This window comes from Rhea pennata, chromosome 2 (assembly GCF_028389875.1).
Source record: "Rhea pennata isolate bPtePen1 chromosome 2, bPtePen1.pri, whole genome shotgun sequence".
NCBI classification, from domain to species: domain Eukaryota; kingdom Metazoa; phylum Chordata; class Aves; order Rheiformes; family Rheidae; genus Rhea; species Rhea pennata.
Window position 1 is genome coordinate 75,534,906 of NC_084664.1, and position 24,067 is coordinate 75,558,972.

Genomic DNA, 24,067 nt, shown 5'->3' on the forward strand with positions numbered 1-24,067 from the left:
GACCATAGAGTAGTTTAGAACAGGACACCTCTTACTTAGTCACAGAATGTGATTTGAACAACTTTGACCGTAGTCTGTCACCAGAAGAGTGTCTGTGTCATTTTAAATTAGCTAGCTATAGTAGTCTGTAAGGAATGATACTCTAAAGTTACAGTGACCTTTTCAATTGTATTCTATTTCTCATTAAACCACAGAAAACTTTATCAGAAGTTACGCAATAAATTTTTGTTCATTGCTACACTTTCTTTTGATACCAGTCAGCTATCTTCTGGAGGTCACCAGTGCTAATATATTGAAGTGCACTGCCACATTATACCTTATATAGCTTAAGCATGGGCTGCTGCTAGAAGCCACTTTCTTCCTTCTCAGTCTACATATTGTGAACTCTTGCATTGGACCTGATTTAATGATACTGCAGTCAGAAGGTGAGTCAGATAAACTGGTCTGAGAGCAAATTTAACAACACACCCTTCTGGTTGTCATCTCAGCAAGCTAATCCAACTTGTATTGTGGCTGAAGAATAGACAGATCGAAAGTAAGAGAAGCAGTAGGAATTTACATCTGGGGAAGATGAAATGTTATCGCACCATTTGGCAGCTATAAGTTATGCTGTTTTGGATATAGATGCATCCTCGGCTTAAAAGTATGTCTTCGCCCAGGATGTTGGCTTATTTGGTTTATCATGTGGTTCAGGTGTGAATGTGTCCAGACTACATCTCTGAACAGCTAGCACAATCAGGTTTGGCAGGGAGATGAGGTTGTAAGAAACTAGAGATGGAAGCCTAGACCTGCTATGATGCATCTTTTCATTATAACCTTGACTTTTGGAACCTTTCTGCAATTCCCAAAATTATAGATTGGTAACAAGTTCTTGATAGCTGGAGCCAGATGATCACTTAAATGATTTGAGTGATGAGGTATCTGAGAGAGAGGGGCAGTTAGAGCTCAGAGTTTGAGGAAGCCTTGGCTGGGCTTTGCTGTTGCATGTCTGAGATTACAATTTATAGCTGATAACTTTCAAAATAGCAGTAGTCTTACCATACGTAAAGTGATTTTCTTCTTCTGTTCTAGGAAGCTGTTTGGTCTGGTCTTGGTGCATTGTTCACCTAACTGCCAGCAGATCTGTATGTTAGGTTCAGGTTGTCCCTGGTTGGCCAAAATAGTCTTGGGATCTCTGGGAGCTGTCAAAGGGAATGTAAAATTTACCTGCTGGCTCTGATGACACAGGAGGTAGAAATGCATGCAGTCTGAAACAGCCCTTCCTCTAATTCACAACTTGAATGCTGAATGGCTGTCTCTAGAATGAGGGCTGTCCCTTGGGAGGTATCAATAATATCAGCTTTTCTTCCACAAAAGATATCTGTCTAGTCATGTTCAAGTAAATCCTTCTCAGGTGTTGTTTAGACTTGTTTAGATTATACGATCCTTTAAACACCAAAGAGGTGCTCCATAATGTTGGCTAAGGTCTGCTTAACAATTATTTTGATTGTTCTTTCATGGATTTAATGTTTTTGTTTTTTTTTCCTGCTCTTGCACCCTTTAATGTGGAGCTTGACTGGAGCTTTAGATATTTGATCTCACTGAATAGTATGTCACAATTCGATCCTTTTAAAGGTGATCTTCAGGTGTATTTGCACCTTAATTGTGGTGTAATGACAGTAAGAAAGTGTCCCTGTGACCTGAGGGCTTACAAATTAGCATTAGGTTGACAGAAAAACTGTATGGTGTGTAAAACTGGAGCTTCTAAACTTTTATCATAAAATAGTTATTAGGAGGCTGGGTTATGCAAATAGCTTATCTCTGTTTTTTACTATATGATAGTATCTAGCAAAAAAACGTTGAGTGGACTATCTTTCATAGGAGAACTGTCTACTTTTATTAATCAGTTAACTTCATAATTTTCTACCTCTTACAATTGTCTTTAAGATTGGGAATGTCTCATATATAGAAATCGTGGCCTTGAGGGGGAAGCAGAAGTGTAGAATTCCCTAGTACTAAAGGCTGAGCGGATTGACAGTTACTCTTTGTTCCTAAACATTTTCAGGGCGGAAAACAGATATAAGAGCAATTTTAAAAAATTTATTTATAGAAATATTCTGACCCCGTGGATATACTTGAGTCTTGTACATATGATGTCTGGCTCTTAAAGAGCAGTATTCAGTTTGATCGTATTTGCTTCTCCTTTTCTCTACCTTACTGTTTAAGTATATAGCATTGTAGACTTAAGTCACCTTTCAGTTTCTCATGCCTCGTAGTAAATGGTTTTAATTTTGGTGTGTAAGTAATAAACCCTTCCCCCTCTACCACCACCAAAAAGAAGAGTTTAGAGCTATGATTTGCACTGTGAAAGGAGCTAGTAAGAAAAGATTTCCAGGTTCTACATGTGTAACTCTGCCATAATTGTTGATGTAGCTGTAGTTTTGCTCCTTACACCTATTGATGGCAGACATTTTTGTTATACCGGTCTCCAAGGCCAATAAAAATGCCATCTTACATCATTCATTTTCCTTCTGGTATTTGAAAACATGACTGGTATCGGTTTCTTTTGGGAAAGTACTCCAACAAGCTTCAGACTTGACAAGCTAACTGTCTCCTGAAGAGTTTGTCATTCATTGTTCATTTTCTAATCCTAGGACTGCTACTGATAATAGATGTCATTCTGGAGTAAAAACTCAAATCTTTCTAAAGGCTTGCTTGGGTGAAATTTTCAGCTCCAAGATTTCTTTGTTGCAGGGCTGAAGAGCCCAGCATTTCTGTTGGAATTCCATCCTGGCAGTGCTGTTGTGTGAACTGCAACTTCAGGGCCACAGCTAATTCTCTGCAATGTTTGTTTATCTTGTCTTCATTCCTTTTTGAATTCAAGAAGCTGGAATTGCAGTGTTTAAAAATGTGGTTACATCATGGGCTAGTGCACCGACAAAATGCTATCCTCTTTTATTCTGTTCCTTTGCTAATGCTCTGTTTAGGTGTTGAGCTGTGCTTTTCAAAGAATTACCTACTATAACCCAGACCATTAGTTGCTGAATAGTGACAATCACTTCAAAGCCTTTAATTCTTCATGTGCAATTCAAGATTGAGTTTTCCAACATGCATCACTTCATTTATCTGTGTAATAAAATGATGGATGATATTCGCTCTGTCCACGAGGTCCTTCTGCAGTCATTGAATTCATAACTTAAGCAGCAGATTATACCATTTGTTCCAATACATGCTTAAATGCTGGGCAGCTTTTTTTGATACTAACACACTAGTATGTCTTTAAAGTTGTATGTCTAAACATGAAGTGTGTGGTATTTGATCTTGCAATGAAATAGTAATCCTTAAACTAGTAGGAGAATTATGACTCCTCTTTAAAATATAACTATGAAATTACTTGATAAAGCTAACCTAAATACATTTAGGCTACAGATTTCTTCCCTTCCCACTGTAAAAAAACAGAAAAAAAATCCAGTAAAGGTACATTGTACCTTTATGATGTTAAATTAATAAGCTTTTTAGAACTACTGAAGACTTTCAAAGCTAAAATAATATTACCTTTCTCCCAAGATGGTAACCTTCCATGGTGCATTTTTCATACAGTAGTCAGTCATTCTTAAATCCTGATCATTGAGTAAATAGTAAGAATTTCAACAAACAGCCCTTGATGAAAGAAAAGAATGTTGAATAACTCCTGCTCAAGAAGACCTGCAATACAAATGGCTGAATGTCGGGAAGATATGTTGGAAAACATTGCTCTGTACTCACTGTGTAACATTAATCACTGTTCAACAGGACAAGGTGGGCTTTTCACCTGAACCAGTTGCCCTTATGAATCATCTTAAATTCTAACTTACTCTGGTTTTGGAGCCAGTCTGTTTCTCGTTTCCATTACCTCACGATCCATGGTACTTCCTTTATAACTGCAGGGATCTTAAACCTTTTAACTTGTCTTGTAAACCTGTAAGCAAGGGCAGTGAAGGTGTCTCTTCAGCGGGAAGAGGAATTGAGAGTCCAAGATATTAACAGTGCATCCTGTAGCTGTTCTAATCCAGATTTTGTGAAATTTTTTTTTGTATGGAGAAATGCAAGAACCTGTACTCTATGAAATACACTAGCATTTACATGTGCGTTTTTGATAGTTAAGATGCATTGTTTAAAAATATAGAATAAAAATGTTTTACCCCTATGTGTCAGTGCTTGCATATTAGTATGACAGAAGGTAAGTAATAAACTAATATAAAAAAAAATGTGACTCTTCAGTGGCCCAAATGCTGCTATAAGTGAATGAAAGACCAGAAAGATTCTGTGATTGTGGATAACTTGCACTGTTTTTAATGTAATTTAATTGCTTTTTGAAATGCTCGCAAATATATAACTAAATGGCTTTGTATAACAATTAAAAATTTTTTAGCACATTAGGTAGAATCATCAAAGTGACCCAAGAGGTGATTGACTACAGAGCCTGGATTAAAAAGAAGTGGGGGAGCAAAATTAATTTATCACCTGAACTTGGTAGGTATGACAGAAATCTTTGACATTAGTTTAAACTTTCTTCTTGCATTTGGTGCAACTGAAAATATCTATGCCTTGAGATTAGTTATTAGTTCAGGTGTATGGACAAATCTTAAAGCAATTTGTTGCTTTCTAACCTAAGACTAGTTTTCTATGGTGAGCTTGCTTTTCACTTTATTAGCCGATTAAACTGACGTTTTTTATACTGCAAGATTCCTGTGTTGATGCTCTGTGCTCTTAAAATGATACTCATGTCTTCTGTTAACAGACAACAGATTGAAAATAAGAGACCAGATTTCTCCATGCAATGGAGAACAGCAACAGAACAGAGACTCAGAACCACCTTACAACCAACGCTTGGCTTTGTCATTGGCTAGCACACAGCAGTTATCCTCTGGGTCATCTGCCTCTTCAGTATCATCGCTCTCTGGCAGTGACATTGTAAGTTTTCTTTTAATAGGTTAAAAAGCTACTAAGGAGGAGATTTTTACCATGCCTATCAAAACTTCATAACTAAAATAGCACTTAATGTGATGACTGTCACTAAGCTGCTACAGCAAATTAATAACTTCTCCTGCTCAGAAAATTATTTAAATTAAAAAAAATATGTTTTCATTGCATGAAATCTGTCTTAATTCTATGCTAAACCTTTGGTACCCTTCGTGGTGGTGGTTAGACATAATGAACTATATAAACCCCCAAATCAACAGTAATTAATAAAACTAAGAGTAGAAATATCTATTCATAAATCCTCTATCAGGCAAAATCTCCTCTTGTCAAATTCCACTCCTTTTCCTACATCCCAAATTGATCATGAGCATCGTAACTTGCTGTGAAGGTGAATAATAATCCTTGCTGTTTTCAGCTGAGCAGTCAGTTCGTGTTTGAATGCCTGGAAGCCCTCATGTGTAAAGTCTTGCTGTTGACTTCTACTTTGAAAGAGTAGATTAAATGTCTGTAACCTCCTGGAAGAGAAGACACTAGTCTCTTTAATCATGTTTTCAGACACTTCATATTTTGTAGATGTTTTGTTTTGATGTTGATTTAAATCAACATAGTTGGGTAGTGTAGATTATAAAGCACAAATTTACATTGTTTGGCATGACATGCTCATTTAAAATCCGTTGAGGCATTCTGTGTTGTAGGTACAGAACCTGAGCGGAAAAGATGTAATAATCCAGTTGAGGAACAATATTGAGCAACAGTGGGGTCCTACCAAGAGATGTTTAAGTAACCATTTCTTGACTGCTTTTAAAAACTGGTCAAACATGGAAGTAAAAGTTGTATTTAATTGTATTCAATAAGAATAAAATAATCACAGGTAGATGTTAGAGGAACAAATATGTTTGTTATATACCTTGGGCTTGTTTTCTGTAATTCTACAGAATTATTCTGTAATATTATTAAATATTCTGTGTTGAATTTTCTTCTCATTCCACCTCCAGTGAATATGGTGGAATATGGTATTAGTTTTACCCATCTGGCTAGTGCAAAAAGCACAGCATGATGCTTGCCATTGATACTAGTATGCTTCTGTTCTGAGTATGTCAGTGAGGTGGGTATTGCTGTAAGATTGAGGTTTTTATGAGAAACTACAAATATTTGCTTAATATCATGCACTCCCAATCTAATGAGGAACTGGGACCTCCCCTTACTCCCTTTTTACTTGACGCAAAAATGAAGTTTCATGATCTGATCTTTGCCTGGTGGCAGGAATTAATAAATGAAAAGTGGAAAGGAACTTCTCAGCGAGAAAGACTGCAGTCAGTTTTGACTGCCACAGATTAAATGGAAGTGCTATCCTTTAGAGCAAAATTCAAAGTCTTATGCCCCTGTTCTTGTGGCAGGCCCTAGTCTAAGTCCTGGTCATTCATTGGTACTATGTCTTTAACAGACTGGCAGCACATTATCTTGATTTATAAGTTACTGATGAATCCATGTTATTGGCATTTGTATATGTGAGACTGAACAAACTTGGTTGAACAGTCCTGAGCTCTAGCTGACTGAGGAAGAGGGAAACTATTCTGCTGGAGATGAGGCCATCCACAGCCTGATCTAGGATAATACTATGCCCAGATTCTAGCAAAGGAACACTTACTGTGTGTGACAGTTGGTATTGTGCCAAGACTTCTGGTGATAAATGTTATGTTACCTGTCTGCAAGTATAACAAATCAGCTTTGTAGAATGTATGCTGAAGGAGATAGACTTGGCTGCCTGTAGCTTCACTCGGCCAGATAAATGCTCAAAGTTGAGAGCACCAAATGGCAGTTGAATATTCCAGCCATCTGCTCTAGCACAGAGGTATGTATATTCTGACATCACTGTATACTGGCAATAAATCTGGAAGACCTTGCATATACTGATCAGTGTGTCCTGGATGAGATGTTGGCAATTAAGTATCCAAGCACTATCAAAGCAGCGAATCTTACTTGCAGAGATCCTAGAATCTTCAGTAAAACCTGTAGTTTGTGCAATTTAGAGCTATTGGTGGTAATACAGTATGCTGTATGTTTCTTTTTAAGGGTATGCAACCTTGAAGGTCATTTAACATTACAGATTTTGCCTTATATTCTGTAAATATGGTTCAGCAATTGAGTAGACAAAGTTCTCAATGTCTTAGATTTATAGACAGTTCTGAGGTAGCAGTGGGATCTCTTCCAGCAACAGAAGAATGGATGTCAGAATAGACCCCCCAAAAGGAGCATTTTTTTATGGAGGCTGGAGTGGCATAAACCAACACTAATATTTAGAAATTAGTGTCTCATCTTTTATATATGTACATATTCAGAAAAATAAAGTGTAGGGATATAACAACTTCCAGGTAACTACCTTGGTTTTTTTCTTCCTTTGTCCTACAACAGCTTTTCTTCCTTCAGAAATCTGCTCATGATAACCTCTCTAAGATGTAATCTTATATACCATGGAGAAACAAGAGAACTGCTTCCTTCAAGGGTAGCATTTCATCTCTCCTCACTTACTCTAGATGTATACTCGGTGCTTTTTCTCAGTGCATTGCTTCAGATTCAGGTGGACGATTACTTTGAAATTACATCTCTTTTTATGTCTAGAATGATTTCACAGGAGGACATAATTCTGGGCTGCTGTCTACACAGTTCAGAACAGTGGTATCTAATGAGACTAGATCGTAACTTGTACAAAAGCTATTGTTTTATGGATTTTGCAAGACAGTAAAGCTATTTACAAATGCTTATGGTACCACTGGCTGACTGAAGAAGCTGTTGTGCTGTTTTTCATGAGAGGTGTTCCATCAAACTACAAAAATCTGTCACAAGTTTTTTTTATAAGGTCCACTGAATTTCTGCTTAGAATAGAAGAATCTGTTTTCTGACGTCTGTCATACCATTAGTGTGATAACAGCTACTCAGTTTATGGATTTGTCTTCCTAACCTATATGCTTCACTACAGAGCTCTCACTATCTCAGCAATGCTTTTAATCTACTTTCTTGCAAAATACTGAGTACTAAAGTTTCCACCTTGTTGTCTCAGCTCCTTGAAAAACTATTGTTGCAACACTAATGTAAGTATCAATGATTGACTCATCAGGAGCAAAATGGGGAACACACTGGGAATGGATTTATGGATACAAGGAATCTAGTTACAAGAACATACCTGACTGCATGTATTTCTCTGCAATCTACAGATTGGAGCAAAGCAATCTATGCAGTATGTGTTTTCTCAGTGCAGTATTCTGCTGTGCAGGTATTTAAAATGCCACATGCTGCCCTAACAAAAAGGCAGCATGTGTTTTCCACTCGCTCATGCTTACAGGGAAGTAACCGAGCTGATTACTGGTTCACTTTGAAAAATACTACACGTTCTCACAGTTGTTAGTGATCCAAGAAATACTGGTGTAGATAATGTTGCTGACTGTACATAGTTCTTCCTTCATGGAAGATACTTAAACAATATTTTTGCCATCAAGGACAATGCAAGTATGAGTTTTTTGTCCTACAGGAGCAGGAGTCAAACCATTCCACCATAGAACATAATACTTTTGGCATTAACCTTCTTATTGAGTTTAGTGATTGCTGTGGGAATCTGAAACCAGATGAAGTGAGCTATATTCACCTTCAGCACTCATTTGTGGCTCGTTGCAGGTATCAGGCCAAGAACTTAAGCAAAGACCAAATCCCTCCAAGGATTGCTTTTTTTTTTTCCTGGGTGTTTTTTTTATCCAGAGTCTGCACTGTGCAATTGATGACCTGGATTTCTGGCTACTTAAGCATTGTAGAGGATTGCTTTTTATTAGCTTGGGAAATCCTAGAGCAGTGCCAGAGAAGCAAGTGCCTGATAAACAGCCTCTACCAAGTAAAAACAATTATGGGTGTGTGGGGTTTTTTTCTTGTCTTGTTTTGGTCTGGTATAATTCTTGCTGCTAATTATACTCGGCAGTTTTGCTCCTCTTGTGCAAAATAGAGCTGCTTTTATGCAATTCCTCAAAGTTTTTAAACTTTTTTTTTTGAGATCTATGCATACATAACCTCAGAGATTCAATCCAGCACAGAACGTCAAAGCTGTCTGTTAGAAGTTTGAGTTTAAGAAATTTCATACAACTTTTCACCTCAGTCTTTTCTGGTGATAAATTTTCTTTACTGGGCTTCTATGGCAAAATTACTTCATGAGAGATTTTGAATTCTCAGGAACAAAGAATCATGTCAAAGTACTACTTGTGTATATTTAATATAGGGAAGAACACATGGAAAAATGGAAGGTCTTACTAATATTTACAGTGTATTCTATAAGCCTATTCTTAATTTTAACTATAGCTATTGCTATTTACGCTTTATAAATGGTTTTATCTGAAAAAGGTTTTATCAGGATGTCACTACTTGATCTGCCCAACATACTACTACTATCGGTTAGGGGATATTCCTACCAATACCTTAAGTGTTTCATGGAACAAGTCCCCCCCACTTCAAGTGTTAGGTACTTGGTACTTGGATTGGGTGCTAATATTGTGAGAGTAGTATATAAATATGAGCAGTTAAAAATATATTCCTATATATTCCAGTATTTACTCCAATCATTCTGCCAATAGCATGTGAGATCTGCTTTGACTTTTGAAACAATTACTTGCTTTGCAGTAATTGTGCCCTAGTATTGAACGCAACATAGCATTTATTGTAGTTAATACAATCTGCCCTTCCTTCCAATTAGCCAAAGATTTTGAATTTTGGCTTACTTGTAAAGCTGTTTATTTCCCCATACATGGTGCGGAGTGTATGACATCATATTCTGATAAATGTTACTTTTTAAGGGATTAAATTTGCAAGTGTAAGGCATGTGCTTGTCTGCAGTAGAGGACAGACACTGACAACATTTCAGGACAATTGCTGTAACAGCTGTTCTTGTAATCTTGTTAAATGTGTTTAATGACTGCAATTAATTTTTACAATTCCAGATTAAAATATGTTTGGGGGAGGAGGGAAGAGGATGGCACAACAAAATTATCAAAGACAGTCTGATAGCTAGAGCTACACAGAAGCTTGTCTGCCTTTTTTTTTTTCACTTCTGTGAATATTCACGTCCTAATCAAAGTAACATTCAAAATGTATATGAATAGTTTATCGTCCATCTTTATCTAGAACACAAATGTAGCATCTGTATTGTATTCTCCTTTCCCATCCCTGAACAAATCAAGGAAGCAAGTGCTCTAAAAAGTAGACCTCTCAAACTTTAGTCTTTAATGAAAGAGGCAAGTGCTGGCTTGCAGCCAGATTGTCTCCAAATAAAGCTGTGGACAACCCTAAACACAAATATTTATCTGAAACTACCAGGGGATGAAAAAGTGCTTGACTTCTGTTTTGGGCCACTTAAGAATTTAATCCCCAAATCCTTTAAAACTTACTACTTTTCTCTATTTTTGTTATGTAGATCGCTCGCACCTTTTCTGGATCAGAGGGGAGCAGATTTTTTTCCATGCTACTCTTGCCTATTTATTTTCCTTTATCACAATATAGTCCAACGTCTTGTTTTTTATTTTAACCCTATTCTGTCATTGTGTGCTGTTTTGTATTCTCTCATGCTCCTCTTCAGTTTTTCTGTATCAAAATCAGTTGTATGAGCAATTTATTACTATATTCACTTGAAATACGAGTACATTTCCACAAAGCTATAAGGGAGACAACATAGAACCCAAAATTATAAAGATATTTTATTTAATAACCACTGGTTCTAAACAGAAAAGATTATAAATGGATATGTGTGAATCAGTAAGTAAAGTTAGATTTGATTACTGTGCTGTCAGTGAGGTAAAGAGAGAAGCATGTGCTACTCCCCCACCAAAAATGAGATCAATACTTTCTGATGCCATTTGCTAGTTCTACTTCTGCCATATCTCAAGATTAACACATCCACCCCCAAAATGATGGCTAAGCCATTTTAGGATGGAAGAAAACCTAAAGCGAATGCTTATATTATTTTGATGTGGTATAAGCTCAGTTGGCATAATAAGTAGTCCTGTAATTTCCTAAATTTGAAAGACATTTTAATTGTACATCTTAAAATGTTGCAATACTCTCAACAGTACAGGTCAATCTAAGCCCCTTGTGAAATAAAGTATTAGGGATAACAGAAGAGATTTGAGAAGATGCACTTCCTGGATATTTTTAATTTAAGATGGCTTATTTAAAATACAGTGAATATTGATTAAAAACAATGACTAAAAGTCCATGGTTAGGCCTGGTGGAAGATATGACCAAAGTATTTTTCTTTTGTAAAAGCAATTTACTTTTAGGCACAAAAACCCAACCAACTGCAATTATTCAAGACTTCTATTGTTTACAAGCTGGCAAATGGAAATCATGCAACTATATAATACCTATCAAACTCGCTATCCTATGACTTGCCACAAAAATTTTGTTCATCTTCTTTCTACTCTGCTACACTAATTATTAAAATTATGGCTCTACCTACCAGAAAGGAAAATAGTACAAACTGATGTAAATAAAACAGGGTAAAGGTGTGGAATCCATAAAATCACCTTGGAAGAACATGGATTTGTCAAGCAGAGTTAAATTTCCTGACCTAAACCATTCATGTGTGATTATGCATTGAGATTCTGCTCCTGTGCATGGCCCTGAACTTCTAGGAAATGTCCAAAATTTTCTTCTTATGGTTTAAGAGGTGTGGTTTTACACTACTAGTATGTGAATCCAGATATTCTTGCTAGGGATGATTCTGCTCCTGCTTTTCTGCAGGAAAAAAAGTTAACTAATGTTAACCTAACCCTATGTATGGTGAGCTGATTCTGAAATTAACTGACAAAAAAAAAAGGGTTGCTTTTCCTGTTTAGTTCCATGAATTAGCTCATCACAATGTTAAAGGCTATCACTGGTACAATAGAGGAGGCAAGACTGGCAATAGCTAGTTATCAGATCAGTCTAGTAGTTGTAAAGTTATTAAGAAGAACATGTGAAAAATTCTATATGCTGGGGATTTTTAATTATAAGCACCAATTTTCTCACTTTCAGTTCTTTCAAAAACTAGAACATTCTTACTGAAGTGACTTGTTCTGACAACTTCTCCTGTATGTTGTTGGAAAGAAAAAAATCCACTTGTATAATAAGTGGTAAAATGTTGGAGAATGGAAACCAGTATGAAACTTTCTGCCAAGACCCCTGTAGTTTGTTCTTGAGGAAAAAAGAATCTGCTATGTGAGCAAGAAATTTGCATTTTATTGCTGCATTTGATTTTGAATACGGACTTCTAGGTCAGTTGCAGATTCTGTAGGTCTTCTGAGCTTGTATAGAGTTTCAGGATTGTACATGGCACTTAATAATTCTGTCCAGAAGACCAAGCAAGATTTAATCCCTCAGTGTAGGCAGTCCATCTGAAAATCCCTGGTTAGGTTAGACTCAGTTTTTTAGTCACTGAGGTTAATCTTTGTTTGAGGAAGAAAGGTACAGCTGTCCTTAAGAAATGGATTTTGATGCTAATGAGAAGTCATCCAATCATCTCCATCCAGTGTTTCTGTTAGCAGTCTGAGGTCATCTCTAAAGAGGGATACTTTGAAACATGCCTCAGGAAATCAGCATTGCATTGGAGCTATTGCAACACTGTAATGAAGCAGCACAAAATTCCTTGTGTTGGGGTTTATCTAGCCTCAGTAAAAAAGTGTGAATCCCTTTCCGATCTACCACCATGATCTAAACAGTTGACCTTTTGTTGCACAGTGAGCTTAGAAATCTTTTAAATAGGAAGTGTTTCATCTGGGTACCTATGTGAATCTTCAAAGTATCTAATCCTACCTAAGCAAAAGAAAGGGGAGATCCTTGAGTAACAGGAAAGACTAAAACTATTATTTGGTTAGATTTGTGAAGTTTGTGTTGTAGAAGGTAATGTACTAGTTTGGATAGACATTAAGGTGGTCTTTTCCTTCCCATCTGCCTGCTCGTGGTTACTGTGAGTGTGGTCTCAAGTTATCTCTTCAAACATGACCACTTAATTTTATTTCATCCTCTGTTTTGTAACTTATAATTGCATGATCAATGCTGTCTGAAGAAATCTAATCTTAGAACTAGGCTTTTGCCTTTATCTAACCTCTAATGAATATTAGAATGTAGCATTTTCATCTTCATAGAGACCTTAGTATTTTTCAGCTGTGAATATTGTAGGATGAGGCAAAGAAGAAAACTGCTGTCTTGTCTAAGTAGGCTGCTTTGCATGTGCCTACAACTGAGTAGTTGTTTGATCACTGCTACAGTATGTAGTTGTTCACAAAACCTATTTATAACAGTAAACATTTGATATGGTAAATAGCTTAGTCCTTCTTAGTTTGTTTTCTGTTACCAGCATGGTCTGTCTTCAGTGAATTCTTGCTGCAAATACCTGAAATTGCTTCACAAAGGTATACTGTAACTCTTCCCAGTAGTTGAGAGGGAATAAAGAAATGGGGCCAATTGAGGGCCAATAAAGAAATGATCACTTTAGAATTGATGTGTATATTCTGAGGGTTGTTTCTACTGTGAGAATTCACTTCAGTTGGAATGAAAACTGTTTCCTAGTGGTTGATTGCTTAGGCTGTTTAGTCAACCTCTGTTAAAACAGTTCTCGCCCAAGAAAAATGCTTTAAAACACTGTTTCCATTCTTTAATAGTTTGCTTGATTTGACTGAAGAGTTTTTGCTTCTAGGCAATTAATCTTTAAAGAGAGAGGAGTAGATTATTTCAGTGATTACTTTAATAGTAAAGATCAGTGACCTGAGCCAAAATACTTTTTAATTTGTTAACTCCTGAGCTAGCAGTAGCTGGTGGGCTGGTCTGTCTTAAATTTGTTGGCCAAGCCCCATCTCTTGCTGTTTCTTGAGACAGATAGGAATGGGGAAAAAAAGCTTGGGAAAGGTTTTGGACAGAGAATAGAATTTATTAACTTCAAGTTTAGATTATTTTGAAATTAAAAAGGAAGGAAAGGAAAAACACCTGTAAGGCTACCTCTCTATTGCCATTGTATTATGGTTTAAAAATAAATTTAGTTCTACAAAGTCTCTGTTCAAAGTTGTTTTAAAAGGCTATAACTTGCTTTGCAACTATTTTGACTTAAAGCATTGTACATCTAAGAATTGAGGAGGTCTGATGGGTGCTTTTAGATCCATAGGATTATAAGAGTTATTGAAGTCCGTTTTCCTCCTTGTTTGTCTAAGTGCTCAATGCACTGCAGTGTTAACGTCACCAATGTGACTTGCTGCTTCTGATACCTCTGTAATTGCTGTTGCCTCTGGGCTGGGAGGAGGAATGTGGAAAGCAAATTCATAATATGAATGCCATTACAGTACTACTTTCTGTAATTCTACATCATTCTTGCTCCCCTTGATGAATTATCACTCATAGTCCCAATGTAAAGTGGTAAGAACAGTAGTATTAACTAGCAAAGAAGTGAATAGTTGGTGCTTATATGCAATTACAGTGAGTAACTTTGTACAGATAAGCACAATGCAGAACAGTGCTCAGAGGACTTACGCTGTTATGACACCTGAAATTCTAGTCCTTGTATAGTTAAGTGTTGCTCTTGCTCCTTTTTTTCTCCACTCTTAGTTCCCACCTTTTAATTCTATTTTAATAGAGAAATTTTATGTATTTGGCTATAGTTTGAGCTGACTGGAAACTGATCTGTGATCGTCATAGGCCTGTTTAAATTGTCTCCTTGATATAGGTTCAATTAAGTTTTTACTGGATGTGTGAAATAAACTTAGTACTGGCTTGTATTTTTTAAACCATTTGGAAAAAATCCCCACAATTTAAACTCTACAGTATTCACATGAGTTGGTATTTGGGTGCATTTTCAAATGCATAGTCTGTATATACTGTACTTTTTGTAAAGTTGCTTTTCTTTTCCCCTTTTTTCTCTGCCAAAAGGATTCTGATACACCACCTTGCACAGCTTCTAATGTTTACCCGTTCAGTCTGCAAGCACCGACTCAGCTTATGGCCAGTTTACTTGGCATTGTCTATGCCAAGTGGTAAACCCCAATCTGCGCCTACAAGAACCTTGATAGTGGCCACCAGTAATCAGGTATGAGCCAACTAAATGGAGCAACTATTTGATGAGAAAATGATCAAATAGGAAGTGTAGATCGCTTGTACTGTCAGTCTAGAAACCTCTGAAGGTCATCCTTTATATAGGAAGACTCATGCACTGAGTTTCATGCAATCTTAGAAGTATTTACCTACTATAATCAGAAGTCGGGTAGAGGAGGGGATGGGAAATGAGTCAGTGTTTGAGATACTTTTTGGAATAAATGAGCCCTTCCACATCATACTGACATCTAAGAATATATCAAAGGGGGAGTGTCAAACATCTCCCTTCTTAAGTAGTATTTGACATTCCTGGTGCTTAATCCAGTGGGATATCTACAGATTTTTAAGCTCTTTAACTTCCTGTTCTTCAAACAGAAACTTTACTTAGGTAGTTTGTCTGTAAACTAGTATTTCTGTTCGAATAGAAGACTGACTCATCTAGGCTTGTTTAGTGATCTTGGTTTTAAATTACTAGAACAGATCTGACTACTTGTGATCTTCTGTAATACACTTTAAAGAAGAAAAAAAGAACTTAAATATTAATAAGTATGTGCCTAAAATGCACTAGGGAGTGAACATGCAGAGAGGCTGTATGTTACCTATCTAGTCTGCAGTATTTTATGTAATGTATCCCTCATAGTAGATGAGGAGGGAAAATCCTTTGTTTTTCTTGCAGACTTGGTCCTGTTTAGGTGATGAAGATTAAAGATTGCTGTTAAATGAGGTGAAATGAATTTCAGATGATAGTATGTGCCCCTGAGCAAGGCAGACCAGAGCTTTTAACATTGTTCTTGTTGACTTTGTCTCATTTATTGGGGACCTAAGATTCAGGTGTTCTTGACATCAGTATCTCCAGGAAAATGCTCCCAAGATCTGGTGATTAAACTATTAGTCAAAACTTAGCTGTCTCGTGAGCTTTTGTGCAAGTTGTAGGTAATTGTAGGTTGCCTCTGATACCAGAAAATAGTGAACTGACTTCTTTCAAAGCTAATTTTGGTCAGGTTCTTGAAATATTTTTCTCTTTATTCTGACAATCCATCTATCATAATTCTTGGGATTCTAGGACCAGGGTGTTTCTAATTTAATGTCCTTATCCTTTTGGTCTGATTCAGTAGTTTCTTTACATTTTGTGTGTGATAAAAGGTATGTTTGCTTCAGTTTCTGCTTTGAGATTGTTCAGGTATTTCAGACTCACAGAACAGTTGAGGTTTGAAAGGACCTCTGGAGGTCATCTAATTCACACCTTCTGTTGAAAGCAGGGTTAACTAGACCCTGTTGCTCTGGGTCCCTTGTCCGATTGGGTTTAGAATGTCTCTAAGGCTGAAGACTGCAACTGCTCTGGGCAACCTGTTCCAGTGTTTGATCACATTTTGCAGAAAGTTTCTTGCTTTTAAACAAAGTTTTCTGTATTTCAGTTTTGCCCATTATTTCTTGCCCTTTCACAAGGCACTACTGAGAAGAGCCTGGCTCTGTTGTTTGTGCTCTCCCATTGTCCCATGAGCCTTCCCTTCTGAAGGCTGAACAATACCAGCTCTGTCTATCCTTGTATGAGAGATGCTTCAGTCCCTTGTCCATCTTCATGGTTCTTTGCTGGATTCATTCCAGTATGTCGATGTGTCTTCTGTGTGCAGGGGAGCCCAGAACTGGATGCAGTACTCTGGATGTGGCCTCACTGTGCTGAGGTAGAGGGGAAGGATCACTTCTCTTTGTCTGCTGGTGACATTCTTCCTAATGCAACGCAGGTTGCTGTTCTGCCAGCCTTTACAATGAGGGCATGTTGCTCACTTATGTTACTTATTGTTCACCAGGACCCCCAGGTCCTTCTCTGCCAAGCTGTTTTCCAGCTGGTTAGTCCCCAGCCTGTACTGGTGCATAGGGATATTCCACCTGAGGTGCGGGACTTTGCATATACCTTTGAACATCATGAGGATCCTCTGTGCCTGTTTCTCTGGCCTGTCATGGTTCCTTTGAAAAACAGCACAACTGTCCTGTGTATCTGCTACTCATCCCAGTTTTGTACTTGCTGAGGGCCACTGTCCCATCATCCAGGCCATTAATGAAAATTGGTCCTGGTATTGACCCCTGGGGTACTACCAGTATTGTCTGGTTTCCAGCTGGACTTCATACCTCTGATCAGAACCCTGAGCCTGGCACGTAAGGAAATGTTTTTCATTCTCCTTGTGGGTTTGACTTATGTCTAGAGACTATAATTAACACTACTTGCCAGTTAAAAACATGATCTTTTGGAACCTTTAGATGTATAATTAAGCGATTGCATTTGAACAGCCTTTTTGTATGTTCAGTAATACCAACATTGAGTTATGGCATGTTACAGCTTGATGCATGTTCATCACAGATAATACACAAGATTTTTTTTTTTTTTAGGCACTTCACAAAAGTATTTTTCACCCTCTCTTTCGTTTAGACCACGCTTACTGTCCCCCTGCATACCATTGACATTCCAGTATTTCCTTGCAGGTAGATTAACATAGTGCACCATTTTTTGAAAGCTTTTCATCATATACTCTCTTTGTATTCCCTCTGCAAGTCCCCAGCCCTGTTTTGCAAAGTGTGCCTTTTCATTTTATATTTTCAGATTACTGCACTGACTTCTTTCTTTGACCTGGCCTCCCTTTTTGTTGAATCATACCAAATAAAAAGAGCTTCTCTGAACAGATCAGGAAATGTTTGTATTAGTGATAAACTAATATAATTTATTGCTATTTTAGTGTCTGTAATAGAATATTCACACCTTGCAGTGTACAGCCTGGAACGCTTGAAGTTTTTTCAGTTTTAAAATAAAACTGGAGAGCTATTGTAAGGCAAAACTTCATTTAAAATACAAACCTGATGCCTAACTTGTACTTTTCCTCAACTACTATGCCTTTCTGAAAAGGCACTGTGTGGCTTACCTTCACCATAATTACACAAAATCAGGCATGCAGTTGTTGATGCAAAACAAATTGGTATCCAGAGTTTTTGCCTCATTTGTGAAGGAACAGTACGGATGAATTCTAGATCTTGTCTGAAATGTTGAATATTGAAAATATGATAGTGTTTTTCTGGCTTTGTTACTTGGCTGTACTTTCCAAGGCTTCTTATGGTCTCTTAGTTTATACAAAACTTGTGTTTAAAGTTGGGAAATTCAGGGGACTTTTGCTTTTTGCAGGTCTGACCTCTGGATTTGTGTTAAATCAGAGGTATTTCTTGCATTTACTTATCTATAGTTTAGTAATTGAATGACTTTTTTTTCTTTCACATTGAATTAACCAAAGGTTTCTGTCTCATGGAGTAGAAATGTTCTCTTTGAGGATTGTGACCAACCGAGTCAAAAGTGGGAAATTACAATGTTCTGAGTAGAACGATTTTTTTTAAATACCTCCTTTTAGCATGTAACTTTCTGGAGAGTGATGGGGCTAGATTAAGTTCGTCTTTATCTTTTTTTCTTGCAGTTGATGCAACTGAGACCAAATCAGTTTACAATTTTTAAAAGGCACGTTAGTGACTGAAAGGATTTCCGTCCTGATAGGCTTGAACATGTGCAAGCCTCTTTCTTAATAGGTGTTCTTTGCTATTCAGTAAGTCTTTGAAAGGGATTCTTTTGTTTGCTTGATGTCTTCAGCCTATGAGCCTTACAACTTTTTCCCACTCAGCTTGGCTCCTTTGGAAACTACCTGGATCACCAGTACTAGCTTCAGTAGCAAGAAAGGCCAGTGTCAAAAACAGTAGCTTTTTATTTTGAATGAGTTACAGCCTTCTAGGTGAGATTTCTGCTATTAGAGCTTGCTAATGCTTTCCCTTTGGAAAGCTAGTAATCACTCTAATGCTTTATGTACTGCATAACTGGAGAATTTCCAGGTAGTTTAGGGACTAGCTTAACTCCTGATACAGGTTTGTGTGTTTCTCAGGATAATCATTTTTTTCATTATAATCATTCTTCTGTGTTGCTGATGAGCAGTTCAGAATTAAACTTGAGAGAGGAGTTTATGAACCAGTGCTGTCCACTGGGGAAAAAAAAAAAAAAAAAAAAAAAAACACACCATATTGTGGTATGCATGTTCAGGTGAACAGAGGGTGGGGTGAAATCCCTTGTATACTTTCCAAGAAGATAAGGGCTTAGTTTCATAGTTGCCTTTTTGAAGTGAAATATGTTCTGTTCAGTTTATTCTTGAATTGTGCTCGCCCTTCAAGAAAGGAGAATCCTTATGTTGTCTGGCTCAGAAGAGCAATTTACTCTTCAGTTTGCAAGTTTTTACCCAGCCCTGTGTCTTTTGACTCAAAAGTATCTAGAAATAATGAATTCCAGTCCTTGTGCCATACTGGCTTGTAGGAGGTTCGTTCTGTCCAAGAAAAACTATAGTGGAGATGTCATTGTAGATTAGTGGTGTGTGATCCTGGATATGGTGATTCAAAACTTCATAGCAGCATTCACAAGCTCACTTGCGAAACAAGACAAGTGGGAAATGAAACCTCAATGTCAGTGTTGTAGTTTGTTTTTCAGCTTTTTGCGTCTAGTGATATAAGGCACTAACTGCTTGTTTATATAACTTAACTAGTGCTTCACTGGCTACAACACTTCGCTTCAGAGCTTGCTTATACCTGATCAACAGTAATAGTGTTGCTTTGTCCCGCTGGTAGTGCTGATACTATCATCTCTACAGCATCTCTGAAATGACTCCTCAAAAGATAGTTTCATTAGAAATTGATTAAAATCCCACAATCCTGCTTGAATCAAAAAAAAAAAAAAAAAAAAAAAAAATTTGAGGTCTGCATGCAGTTAAGTGATGTTTGCTTTGAAAATATGTTTTCATTTGTGTTGAACTTGATTTCTAGTCCATTTTACCTAGTATTTCTGGGAATGCAGATATCTTCAACTATTTAGATGTACACATACACTAAACTTCATTGGAAAAATGTGATGCATCACAATTTTTAGTACATTAACTTCAATTGAGAGGTGGCCTGACTTGTTCCTTCAAAGGTCATATTAAGCTCTCTGGTTATTGAAAGTTTCTTCGGTCAACCAAAGTTCTTATCCTTTATTTAGAGTCCGTATTCATTTAGACTGGAATACTTTTTCAGTGTTCTTGCATTTCCTTAGACAAAGGAAGGAGGATAGTGCTACGATGTACTTTGGAAGCAGTTTCAAATCTAAGTGTCAGCCTGTCATCTTGTAAATGACAGAACATCTCTTTTTTTCGTACACTTTTCAAATGTATATGCATCTATATAATAAGATTGCATTTCCTCTCTCCTGAAGAATGGAGAGAGGGGGAAAAGGTTAGAAATGTGTCAGAGGCAGTTTAATTGAAAACAAAACTCAGAAAATATTTGTCATCTTAATCAAAATTTCATATATTCACGTACACAATCTTTATTTGGTATTAACCTTCCTTGCATGGAAACTCATTCAGCTGGACTAGACTCAGGGTTACCTAACGTAGGGCCCCTGTTTTGAACTTCAGAAGTCCCTTCCAACCTGGATGCTTGTGTGATGTTATGGAAGTCTTTGGACACTGTAGTGGTTGCTTCTTGCATGCTTTTTGAGTTGCAGGAAAGACTATCTGCTTGACACAGTCTAAATAGTAGTTTCCACCAGAAAAAAACAAACGGAATAGAATTATTGAAACTTGCAAGTAGTACCTGTTCTTTGGTTTGCATAGCATGCCTTCATCTTTCAGTGTCACAGCAGTCAAAACATTTGGGGACTGAATATCTGCCTGTGCGTTTCCTCTAGCTGCTTCACACATACTGTATTGATGTCAACTCATTGCTTGGATAATTTTGGGACTGCTAGCTGATATAGTAGTTGTTTTTGTCTGAAGGCCTAAAATTGTGAACATTTTATGTTGAAAAATCTATCTCCTGCTCTCCTAAATGACAAGTATTCAGATAAAATCACGTGACGGTCCACATCACAATAGCAGCAAAGTTGCAGTATAAGAGTTCTCTTCTGGTAGTTTTGTCTTACCCCCACATTATGTGAAACTTGGTCAGTGACAACATCAGCTGGGGGGGCGAGGATTGTTTTCGTGTATCAGACTTAGATTTCTTGAACTACTCCTGTGACTTTAGGGATTTTTTTTTTTTTTTAACTACAGATTATGAAAGTGGTCTCAGTTTAAATTGATCACTCATTCTGGGGACTAGGCTGTGACTAATAGCTACCTAATCTGTTGCTAAATGTGAAGAGAACGAAGTTTTCTGTGTTTTTACAGGTTACTGACAGTGCTGGTACACATAGTACGGCTGTGAAGGACCACTGTAACCTGGTCCCTTGTGGCTTTGAGTCTTGGTTCTCTACTGTTTGAGGATAGGAAACTTTTCTTCGTGTGCTTCTAGCCTTCATGTTTGTTCTTTGCTGTTGCTTGCTGAGCTGGTTAAGCAAATACCTGTTTTCCCTCTTTAATAGGAGCAGAAATGAGATTGGCTTCTGCTTTTATAAAAGTTATTCAAGACTCGTGACCGTGTTGGCTTCAGTTGAAATAAGCTGGTAGGGCCAAAAGGAGGGGAAAAGCCTTTTTGATATTCATATTACTTTGAATCTTTTTTTCTTTCAGATCTCCATTTCTAAATAGCTTTTGTTTGCTTCTCTTGTACTTTAGGTTAAAGGTATGAACCACATTTAAAACTTACTAGGGTAAGAATATGTTTAGGTAGTCAGTAAAAATACTGTATAGGATCCAGTTAACTGGCTTTAAAGTATTGAGGCTGGCTTGAACCATCTTCTAATATTTGATACCATATGTTGTAGTGATTAGTCCATATATTGCTTTCAAAAAAAGTTGCTTAGGTCATCATTGCCTGTTGCTTCTCTGAAACAGGAACAAGGAACAAGAAGCTAGATTTCCACCTGTGTACAAGATGTGTTTAAGTATATTTCTGATGTTTATATGCTCACGAAATGGGAAATGAATGTAAATCCTCAGAACAAGGGATTTTAGTAGAGGCCTAAAATAGACAAGTTGGAAATAAAGTGAGAAACTGAAAGGAACTTTGAGTGAAATATTTTGAAGATATGCATTGAGGTTTTTCAGGAAATACTGGAAAAGTTAATAGTGTAGTAAAGGTCTTCAAAATACTACACTCATTTTACTTGAAATGATTTTGAAGTACACAAGCTTAAATGGTTACAGTTACTATGAACTGCAGACTGGGTTTAATCATGGCCAGTAACCCTGTAGTGTTAACAATATAATAGTAAGTAGCCTGTCTAAACTGACTTACTCCTTTTCTAAACTTTAGCTGCTTAGGTCCTTACTTATTATTTTTGAGCCTTGTGTATGTATAATTTCCTTTCTTTTAAAGTTAAGAATACTGATACTTTGTTTTCACTGCTAGCTTTTTTTTTTTATTTTTTTATTTTTTTTTATTTATTTATTTTTTTTAAGAACTGACAGGCAGAGAAATATTAAGCCCTGGTTTGAACTGCGACTCTGTTTTTGATACTTATTTGTATTACTTCTAAGTGTAGGTGCTTATTTTGGCTACATGTAAATCATTTTTTTGAATAATGATAGTCTGAGTGCAAGATTTTTATACTGTAAATTTGCCAGTATTTTGGAAGTAAAACTTGAATTGCTTAAGCAAGTCATTACTTGGTATTCCAACTGCCATCAGATTTCTGCTGTTCTAGGGTAAAGGATAAGTGGGTGTTCTTTTGTTTTTCTGCCTCCTGTTAAAGCATGTGGGAAACTTTTTCTAACCTGGTATGTGTTACAGAATTTTTCCTCTCCAGCTTGTTTTTAAATGCAGATTCTTAAATTTTCTTCCAGATCTGGCATCTTTTATTTACAGGATCAAAGTCATCACCTTCTTCCCCCAAAGATTGCATTTCTATCAATTTTTTGGATCAATAGCCGTGTGCTGGGAGAGGAAGTTATTCCAATAAGAGAAATCTAAAGAAGTTAGAACGACATCTAAACCAGATTTGTCTATCACACTGCCAATAAAGGGCTTTCTTTTCCGATTATCTAATCTTTCTGCAGCCATCATCTGGTTACACACATGCCAGCTCTCAGTGATGAGGATGGGACACCTGAGCAGTGTAAGGAGATAGTGTGTGGACAAGGCGATATTGTTTCATATAGCTCCTTATGATTTCCAAAAGACATTAAGTAAATTTCTTTTACTAAAGATCTTGAAAGAAACTAAAGAAGCAGGTCCTCTTCCAAATAATTAACTTCTTAAAAGATAAGAAACAAAGATTCAGCTTTCATAATAAAGGGAGTTCACCTGCAGGAAAGGAAAGCCCTGCAGGAATTTGTACTAAGCTTCATGTTGTCAGATATCTAATAGGGAATGAATAACTTAGGGCAAAGTTGTGGTGCTACTAAGCTGCTTAAGGACAAACCGAGAAGGCTTTGGAAGAGACCTTTCAAGGGGAGTATCAGGAGAGAAGGAAGTGTTTCAAATGCCATAGAGTAGTGTGGCAGCACTGAATTATTTCCTGCTAGATTTTGGCATTTTTTGCTGAAAATTGATTTGACTCAATTCTCAAAAGGAAAGAGAGCGTCATAAAAGCAAGTGTTGCATATTAGGAACGTAGAAGAGCAGAAATGAAAATATGTAAAAATCTACATGTATTCCCACATCATTACCAGTAAGTAGTTTTATCTCTAAATCAGAAGAAAGTTTTAATAGAATGGAAGAAGATTAGGGAAGGATATTAGGGTGATCAAAGATCTAGAGTAACTTACAAAGCATGAATTAATCATCAGCCTGGAGAAGGGAATGAGGGGGTATAGGGTAGAGGTCTGTGTAATCAGCAGTAGTATGGGAAAGGCAAAAGCAGAATGACAAGTAATGTGTAACTAAGAACTGAAAAATCATTCAGAAAAATGATAGGTAGTTGAGCTTTGAAACGTTGTCGCATAGGACACTTACCTCTGCTAACACTGCTTAGCAGAGGATGCTTTAAAAAAACAAAAATACCTTGAGCAAGCTAATGAATGATACCTGACTGAGAACTACTAAATCTAAAGATGTCATCTCTGGCCCTGAGTGCACTTCCTGAAGCACCTGCTGTCAGCTAATGGAT

The 24,067-nt window shown here is 37.0% G+C and overlaps 1 protein-coding gene across 4 annotated transcripts in view; it reads left to right on the forward strand.

Annotated features, from left to right (window-relative positions):
- Positions 1–24,067, forward strand: part of TENT4A (terminal nucleotidyltransferase 4A) — a 61,811-nt gene that overhangs the window by 32,498 nt on the left and 5,246 nt on the right. For 3 of the 4 annotated variants that reach the window (XR_009957458.1, XM_062567985.1, XM_062567986.1), the window contains exons 9-10: positions 4,391–4,491; positions 4,760–4,932. Coding sequence is in view for 3 of the 4 variants with exons in the window: in XM_062567985.1 (XP_062423969.1) it covers positions 4,391–4,491; positions 4,760–4,932 (274 nt within the window). In the remaining variant the exon portion in view is untranslated. The remainder of the gene's footprint in view (positions 1–4,390; positions 4,492–4,759; positions 4,933–24,067) is intronic. The other variant, XM_062567987.1, reaches the window with a different exon arrangement.